General features: G+C 52.9%; 1 protein-coding gene across 1 annotated transcript; it reads left to right on the plus strand.

Moving 5' to 3' along the window:
* The first annotated feature begins 8,574 nt into the window (after nt 1–8,574).
* On the plus strand, nt 8,575–9,404 carry LOC123393185 (keratin-associated protein 10-1-like). The gene has a single exon (XM_045084354.1). The coding sequence runs from the start codon at nt 8,619–8,621 to the stop codon at nt 9,402–9,404; it is 786 nt and encodes a 261-aa protein (XP_044940289.1). The 5' UTR covers nt 8,575–8,618.
* Nucleotides 9,405–9,484: the final 80 nt, after the last annotated feature.

Genomic DNA, 9,484 nt, shown 5'->3' on the forward strand with positions numbered 1-9,484 from the left:
ACTCACTCACCAGCGCATCTGCTTCCTTTCTTCCGACCCTCATGGGTGTGGGGGTGCAGGGGTCTGAGCAGACATTGGTCTCCTCCATCCGGGAACATTTCTAGGAATGAGGGACTGAGAAATCCCACAGGGCAAGGCCCCGGGGTGGGAGGCACACCCTGGCCCAGGAAGGTCAGGGCTCCTGACCCCTGAATGCAGGGCTTCCCAAGGCTGGCCACCTGCACAGGTGTCGTGGTCTGAGAGTTCTCAGCCCCTGGCCCGTTTCCACCCTCGGCCCAGCGGGACAAACCGGCCCCAGACCAGCCGGCCTCGGGGATGCAGGCAGCACAGCCCATACAGGCCTGCGGTCCCCCTGGGTCCTCCCGTGGGCTGTACCTATTTAGCAGAAAGGTGGTGGCGTGGGGGAGGCACTGCTGCAGTCAAGATGGGGAAACACGGACTTGGATACCTTCCCCCCCAGACCAACTGAGAGCACTAAGACCATGAAGTCAGGCTGTCAGATCCTGGGCCTGAGGTTCACAGAAGAAGCGCGGGGGAGGGGAAGGAGCAAGGTGCATGTCCCAGCACCTCCCAGCCCTCCCACCAGCTGCAGAATGTGTCCAGCGCAGCCCCCATGAAGAAGGGCAAACCCAGTGGAGCGCCGAGCACCCCAAGTTTCACAGATGGCCTTGGGAGTTGGGAGGAGGCCCAGGCAGCCAGGGGTTGGGCTTGGGGTCAGAGTGCTGGGGAAGAGACCCTGTCCCAGCGGGTCTCTCTACCCTGAAGCTGCCGCGTGCTCCATCTGCCCCTCCCCTGCGGCCGTGGCACCTGCTGGTCTCCTGTCTCCTTAGCGGGGTCCTTCCCCATGCACGGAGCATGCAGACTTCTCAGACTGGCGGTTTTCCGTCACTCTCAGGCGCGTGAATTTCCTCCCGGTGTCTTCCTGGCCTGGTCGCACCTTCCTCCACCTCCTCCTCTCCCCCTCCCCCCCCTCCTTCTTCTTCTTCTTTTTTTTCAATTTGTTTTTCTTGAATCCAAATACATATAACCTCGTCTACCGTCCTAGCCAGTTTCAAGCGCAGAGTTCAGCGGCGCTTATTACATCCTCCGGTCGTGCCGCCGTCCCCACCGCCCGTCTCCAGGACTCCCGTCATTCCCGGGAAGATGAAACCCTGTCCCCACGAACGCTGCCTCGCCAGCCCCTGCCCCCAGCCCTCGCGCCTGCCCATCCGCCTTCTGTCTCTGAAATACCTCCCGTCGGTGGAACCCGGAGTAGCTGTCTTTCTGTGACTAATGTCCTCGTCACGCTTCAATGATGCTGCAGTCAGACCTGCTTCCCTTTTAGGGCTGCTGCGATTCGCTGCGTGGATGGCCCGCGTTTGGCTTATCTATCTGTCCCTCGGTGGGCCCTGGGCTCTGCTCTTGTCAGTAGCGCTGCTGTGAACACAGCCGTACAACTCTCTTCTAATGCCTGCTTTCGGTTCTTTGGAACATATATACCTCTATATTTACTGGATCGTACGGTAACTGCCCTGTTGGTTTTTTTGAAGAACCACCCTATAGATTTCCACAGCGGCTGGACCATTTTCCCGCTCACTACACAGGAGGGCTTCAAGTTCGCCACATTATCATCAACATGTGGTATCTTCTCCTTGTTACAATATATCTAATATATATAAGATCCAGGGGCGCCTGGGGGGCTCAGTGGGTTAAGCCTCTGCCTTCAGCTCAGGTCATGACCTCCGGGTCCTGGGATCGAGTCCCGCATGGGGCTCTCTGCTCATGGGGGAGCCTGCTTCCTCCTCTCTCTGCCTGCTGCTCTGCCTGCTTGTGATCTCTCTCTGCAAATAAATAAACAAATGAAATCTTATATATAATATCCATACACAAAGATGTCTTCTCCTTGTACGTACATTGTATATCCTATGTCGACATTATGTTTCCAATTACATAAGTACGATATATATGATGCATCTGCCGTGATGGGTGCAAGGGGCTTGTCGTTGCATTGGATTTGGTGTCTCTAATAATGAGTGACGTTGAGCATCTTTTCCTGTGCTGGTTGGTCACAGAATTTGTGCATCTTCTGTGTCATTCACGTCCTTTGCTCATTTTTGAATTGGGTTGTTTGGCTTTCTGTTACCAAGTGTTGGGAGTTCTCATGCATTTTAGATATTAATCCCTGATCAGAACGTGATTTTCAAATGTTTTCTCCATGTCTTTGAGTTACCATTTATTCTCCATTGGTATTGTCTTTTGATGAAAAAATATTTAGAATTTTCATGAAGTCCAATTTTTGTTTCGTTTCGTTTTGTTTTGTTGTTGCCTATGCCGCTGGTGTCATATCCAGGAAATCCTCGTGAAATCCGATGTTGCGAAGCTTTCATCCTGTGTTTTCTTCCAAGAGTTTTATAGTGCTAGGTCTTCCATTTATGTTCTGGATCCATTTTGAGTTCATTTTCTGTGTCGTGTGACACAGGGGCCACTGTCATTCTCTTGCACGTGGGTCATCAGTGTTCCAGCACCATTTGTGGAAAAGACTGTCCTGGGGCACCTCCGGGACTCAGTGGGTGAAGCAACCGCCTGCGGCTCAGGTCGGGATCCTGGAATCCCAGGATGGAGGCCCAGGACGGAGTCCCACATGGGGCTCCCCACTCAGTGGGGGGTCTGCTTCTCCCTCTGACCTCTCCCGTCTCACGCTCTCACTCATTCTTTCTCCCAAATAAATAGAGAAAATCTTTAAAAGACAAGACAAGACTGTCCTTTCTCAATTGAATGGACTTGGTGTCCTTGTGAAAGCTGACTTGACCTATAAGGTGAAGGTTTATTCCCGGACTCCGGTCTATTCCATTGGTCTATACGTACCCCGTGTTCACGTCCACACCATCCTACTTTGATTACTGTAGCTTTGTGGTTTCAAACTCAGGAGGTGTGAGTCCTCCAGCTTTGTGTTTTGGGGATTGTTTCAGATATTCAGGGTCCCTTGAGATTCTATATGAGTGTGAGTGGTTTTATGTTTCTGTGAAAACGTCATTGTGACTGTTTTTAATTAACATACAATGTACCATTTGCTTCAGGGGTGCAGGTCTGTGAGTCATCAGTCTGACACAGTTCCCGGCTCTCACCATAGCACGGACCGTCCCCAGGGTCCATCGCCAGCCACCCCCGTCCCCCACCCACCACCCCTCCAGCAACCCTCAGTTGCTTCCTGAGATGAAGAGTCTCTTAGGGTTTGTCTCCCTCTCTGGTTTCGTCCTGTTCCATTTTTCCCTCCCTTCCCATGTGATCCTCTGTCTTGTTTCTCAAATTCCTCAAATCAGAGAGATCATATAGTTGTCTTTCTCTGACTGACTTACTTCGCTCAGCATAATACCCTCTAGTTCCATCCCCGTCATTGGGATGGACACCGTCACTGTGATTTCAGTAATGATCGCATTACGTCTGTAGATTGCTTTGGGTAGTCTGGACATCGTAACAACCCTGAGCCTTCCCGCCCGTGAACATGGACTGTCTTTCCATTTATTTATGTCTTCTTGGCCGTCTTTCACCAACGTTTCATAGATTTCGTCGTACAGGACTTCCCCCTCCTTGGCCAGTTCCTTTTATTTTATTCTTTTTGGAAGCAATCATAAGTGGAATTATTTTTATAATTTCCTTTGGGGATTGTCCATTGTTTCTATATAGAAATGCAATGGATTTTTGTGTGTTGACTTTGTCTCCTGCCACTTTTCTGCATTCATTTGCTAGTGCTAACACGCTATATATAAGGTCATGACATCTGTGAACAGGTGTGATTTCACTTCTCCCTTTCCAATCTACACTGCTTCTATTTATTTCATTGTCCAACTGCTCTTGGGAACCTCCAGTACCGGGATGAATAGAAGTGGCTAAAAGGGGCATCCCTGCCCCATTCCTGATGTTAGAGGACAAGCTCCCAGTCATCTCCGTTGAGTACGATCTTTGCTGAGGGGTTTTCACACAAATATTTTATTATGCTGTGGTAGTTCCTGCTTTTCCTGGTCTTGAAAGGGTCTGTGGATAAAAGGACGAGACTGATACAAAGCGAAGGTCCAGCAAAGCTTTATTTCGCACCAAGCATCGGGAATCAAACTGACCGGCCAGGGCCATCTCTTGCAAAGAGGTGACCCCTCCCTGCCTTACAAACTAACTTTTATAGAGTAAAGGCCATGTGGTCGAGCCTGGCCATACACAGGTGGCCGATTGAATTACAATTCACCCCATGATAGTCATTTAATTCAGTCTATGACCTTGGCTGGAATCGGCGCCTTTGTCTGGCGCCTGATAGGCGGGGCTCACACTCCTTGGCGGGTCATTCGTGTGCTTTCCCTTGATTGGACGTTTCCAGCTGGCCTGGCTCATCCTTGGCGGGTAGGGCGGTCATACGTGCGCTTTTACTGATTGAACGTTTCCAATGGCCGGACACGTCCTTGTATGTGGGCTCCGTTATCAGGGGCTGGTCAGTCATGTTTCACCAGTTCTGTTTCTAAGCACTTTTCTCTTGGGGGGAAGGGGCAGGTTCAATCTAAGTTTACTGCATGAACAAGAAAATGGCTCACTCTAGCTAAGTAGGCCCTTACAGTCTGTAGAGTGGGTCTCCATGGAAGCGTGCTGAATGTCGTCAAATGCTTTTAAGGTAGTGTGGGAGATGAGCCTGCACTGTTCTCTTTATGCTGGTAGCGGGGGTTTCATACTGACCAATGTTCCTAAGTGGAACCATCCTTGAATTCCAGAAACGCGACCCTCATGGTCCCGGTGTGTAATCTCTTCACTGTGCTGCTGAATTCAGTTTGCTAGTGTTTTGTTGAGGACTTTTGCATGATTGTTTGTAAGGGATGTTTGCCTGTGGTTTTCTGCCTGGCTTTGTTATCAGGGTAATGTAAGCCTCATGGAATGAATTGGGGAGGGTTCTCCCCTGTTCAATTTTTTTTTAAAGCTTATAGTAAACTAGGAATAATTGGAAAACCTGTTAACCTGATAAAAGATATCTGTGAAAAATTTATAGCACACACCATACTTAATTGTAAAAGTCTGAGAGACTTCCTCCAAAGATCAGGAAAAAGGTACAGATGTCCTCTCTCGCTGCCCCTACTCAACACCATACTGAAGTCCTGCCTGTGCAACCAGCAAGAAGAAATCCAAGTCATACACATTGGAAATTAAGATATACAATGGTCTGTATTCACAGAGGATGTCAGTGTCCACCTAGAAAACCCCAAGAATCTACAGAAATCTCCTAGATACACAAGAGAGTTTAGCAAGGTTGAAGTGTGCAAGCCTAAAATAATTAAAATTAATCGCATTTCAATATAATAGCAATAAATCATTAGAATTGAAAAAATTTTGTTTAAAGGCGTGATTTGCAACAGAATAAAACAATGGAAACTTCGATATAAATCTCAGGGAATAGGTACATAATGAGAACTACACAAATACCGACGAAAGAAACGTAACCAGACGTGAGTCAATGGGGAGCTGAACCATGTTCGCAGGTGGGGGATATTGTTCTGTCAGTCAGCTCCAGACTCGTCTGTAGACTCAAGCCAAGCCCCAACCACGTCCCAGTAGCAGCAGTTTTAGTCAGTATGAACAAGCGAATCCGAAAATTATTTGGATAGGAAAGGAGCTCAAATATCCAAACCATTTGAAAATGAAGAACAAAGTTGGAAGACGTCACTCACCGACTTCAAGATTTTCTATAAAGCCACAGTACTCAAACAATGTGATGGTGGCAAAGGAATAGAAGCAGGCAGATCCGGAAACAGAATAGACACACAGACGCACGCAAATACAGTCAACTGATTTTTGACCAGATCCTTGCAAAGGCAAGTTCAAGAGACAGAAGTGTGCTTGGAACGACTGGGCGTCCAAATCGAAAAACCAAAAAGGAGCCTTGACCCATACCTCATACTTAGTGTAAAAACTTCATAAAAACTGATCATAGCCCTAAATGTAAAATGTAAACATTTTAGACTTTTAGAAGCCAAGAGCAGAAGAATTGTTGCGACCTTGAGTTGGGCTATAGCCGAGAGCACGATCTGAAGAAGACGAAAATCGATGAAGAGGGCTCTACCCGTATTGAACCCTTTTGCTCTCCCAGCAACACTGCCAAGACCCTGAAAGGCAGAAAATGTTCGCAAGTCGCATCCGAGCCAAGGGCAGCCCACCCTTGCGCCACACGGGCTTGGACTGCGAGCCCGCACTCCCACGGGGCTTTCCCCAGTAAATCCGTACCCTACTGCGCGCGTGTTTTCTCTTCCTGATGATTTTCTTGAGAGCATTTTCTTCTCCAGCTCACTTTATGGTAATCAGACAAGTATGTGTCCATCAACTCCGTGTTATCCTAGAACTTCTGGTCGACAGGAGGCTGTTGGCAGTTCTGTTTCTGGGGGGCGTACACATCTGTACACACGAATGTTCGACGTGAGGGGCTTGGTGCCCTGATGCCCACCTTCTTCAAGTCCAATGGCGCTCATATCCAACATGCATAAAGAGCTCTCAAAATTCACTGTCAAGAAAACCTTAAAAAAGGAAGGGCCTGAACATTTGAAGAAACACCAAAAGACAAGTGGATGGCAAATACACACATAAAAAGACAACTCACACCATTAGTCTTCAGGGAGGTGCAAAGTAGACCCCACGGAGGTACCCTAACGTGCCTCTGAGGATGGCCAAGACGGCAAAGCTCAGCCAGGGGTAGCCGGCCGGGGCGTGGAGGAGAGAGGAGCTCCAGCAGCGCTGGGGGAAACATAGCGTCATTCGGGCACTTCGGAAAGCTTGGCAAGAAAGCGCCTTCAAGAGTCTCAACCCAGCATTAGTCATCAGGGGACACAAATTAAACTGCAGTAAGACACCGCACACACTTGTTAGAATGGCCAATATGGAACCAAAAAATGCAACTTCGAGGTCTGGCAAGGACACAGGGCCACGCGAGCCCCTGTACGCCGCTGGAGGGAGCGCAGCACGGAATGGACACTTGGCAAAATCCTTTTGCAGTTTCTGATTACGTTGCACGTGCCCTGAGCCCATGACCCAGCGAGGCCACCCCTGCATGTGTGCCCTGGAGAAACAAAAATCCGCTGCTGGGCAAAGACCGGTACTTGATGCTGCGGCCGCTTTCTTCGCTCGTAACCCTCCAAAACAGAATGCGACGGAAACGTCCTCCACCCGGCAGCAGAATCGCCGAACTATGGCCCCGGCCTGGCCCGGAACGCGATCGGACGAAAGAGAGGGCACGGCCGCCCGGCCCTCAGCCCTGGAAGCACAAGCAGGTTCTGCTAAATGCAAGATGCCAGACCCCAGAGGCTGCACACTGTCTTTATAGAACATTCTGGAAAAGCCACAAGGGCAGTGACCGAGAGTCGGTGGCCACAAGGGTTTGGGGCAAAGGGAGGTGTTGCTAGGGTGGGGAGCACGAGGGACCTTCTGCATGGCTTAGGGGCGGTGCGTGGGCGACCGCCGGGACTCGGGGTCCCACCCAGCGCCACCAAGTGCGTTGTCCGTGGAGGGAGGCGGGGAGGACCGGGAGCCGCGGCTTGGCTGTCGGGTCAAGCGGGCGCGTGCCTCTCCCTGAGATGGCGGGACCTGCAATCTGCTTTGGGCTGATTTTTTTTTTTCTCTCGATTATTTTCTATATCTTCCTTCTCTTTGTTCCGGCGTTGACTCTGCTGGACCAGCTGGTCTGGGGATGCTCCCACCAGCGGTGCTCGGCGGCAGTTTTCCAGAACAGCTCTAGCTGGGAAGGGCTGTACCTTCCTCTCACCGGGGGCACAGAGGCCGTGGTCCGGCCCCTCCCCCTCCAACGCTGGAGAGCCGGTCGCACGTCTTTGCTGAGCGGCGGGCCGATGCCAGCCTCTCCGGAGACATCGAGGGTGCTGAGGTCGGGGAGCGAGCACGCCCGTGTGCCGACACGTGCACCGATTTCTGTCCGCCTCCTCCCACGTTTGGTCAGAACCCCACGTCCGCACACCCCTCTGCTCTGAGAAGCGTTCCGGGTCCTGATCCGTCCTTCCGAAGTCTCGTGCGGGGAAACACGGGATCCTGAGCGCGTCCTCATTCCTCTGAAGCTCTCCACGTTCCTTCTCGGTCATTCCGGGCTGAGACATGGTGTCCGCCTTCCCGCTCAACCCTGATCGCCGCCACGCAGCTCTCCGTGTTGGGGGCGCCGGCAGCGGACGCGCACACTGTCCTGGCTCTGCGTCCTGCCTGCTCCCGGGACTGGGATTCGCAGCCTTTGCCCACGCCCAGCCCCCAACTCGCCCCGCAAACCGGAGCCGAGAGCAGGACGCGGTGGGCAGGCTGTCCGGCCGGGGCTGCAGGACACTAGGTTGTTCCCGTGCTGTTGGCTTAAAGACCCAAACAAAGTCAGGGGCCAACCCCGTCCTCAACCACCACAGGCATTTTACAAGTAGACGCTCTCGTGTTCATAAACCGGCGGTAATAAGCACTCCCAGGGCTCAGCCAAAACAGCCACGAGGAAGGGGAAGTCTCACGGAGCCTCTTGCTGGACAACACACACCTCGGCGGGTATAAAAGCCGACAGACAACCAGCGCCTCATACACACACTCACACACACACTCACACTCACACTCACAGCATCCTCCAGCCCCACCGCCCCACCATGGCCGCATCCACCCTGTCCGTCTGCTCCAGCAACGCCTGCCCCGACTCCTGGAAGGTGGACGACTGCCCAGAGAGCTGCTGTGAGCCCCCCTGCTGTGCCCCCTCCTGCTGTGCCCCCCCCTGCTGTGCCCCCTCCTGCCTGACCTTCATCTGCACCCCTGCGAGCTGCGGGTCCAGCCCCTGCCAGCCAGCCTGCACCAGCTCCTGCCAGCCCTCCTGCTGCAGCTCCTCCCCCTGCCAGGAAGACTGTTGTGTGTCTCTCTGCTGCAAGCCCGTCTGCTGCACCCCTGTCTGTTGCAAGCCCGTCTGCTGCACCCCTGTCTGCTGTGAGGCCTCTCCCTGCTCAGGCTCTTCATGCTGCCAGCAGTCTAGCTGCCAGCCCTCCTGCTGCAGCTCCTCCCCCTGCCAGGAAGGCTGCTGCCAGCCCGTCTGTTGCACCCCTGTGTGCTGCAAGCCCGTCTGCTGCACCCCTGTGTGCTGCAAGCCCGTCTGCTGCACCCCTGTCTGTTGCAAGCCCGTCTGCTGCACCCCTGTCTGCTGCAAGCCCGTCTGCTGCACCCCTGTCTGCTGCAAGCCAGCCTGTTGCACCCCTGTCTGTTGCACCCCTGTGTGCTGCAAGCCCGTCTGCTGCACCCCTGTCTGCTCTGGGCCCTCCTCCTGCTGCCAGCCCAGCCCCTGCTCCTCGTCCTGCTGCAGACCGTCCTCGTGCATGTCCCTGCTCTGCCGCCCCGTGTGCAGGCCCGCCTGCTGCATGCCCGCCTCGGCCCAGAAGTCCTGCTGCTGACGGGGCCCGTCTTCCCAGGGGCCAGCTGGGCTCAGGACCCACCCAGTGACCGTGGTCCTCCCCACCCCCTCAGTCAGGTC

Source organism: Mustela putorius, unplaced genomic scaffold, assembly GCF_011764305.1.
Source record: "Mustela putorius furo isolate JIRA1106 unplaced genomic scaffold, ASM1176430v1.1 tig00000765_pilon_pilon_pilon, whole genome shotgun sequence".
In the NCBI taxonomy this organism is placed as follows: domain Eukaryota; kingdom Metazoa; phylum Chordata; class Mammalia; order Carnivora; family Mustelidae; genus Mustela; species Mustela putorius.

Bases quoted from the DNA above. Each gene is read 5' to 3' on its own strand.
- LOC123393185 (XM_045084354.1), top strand. From the start codon at position 8,619: ATGGCCGCATCCACCCTGTCCGTCTGCTCCAGCAACGCCTGCCCCGAC.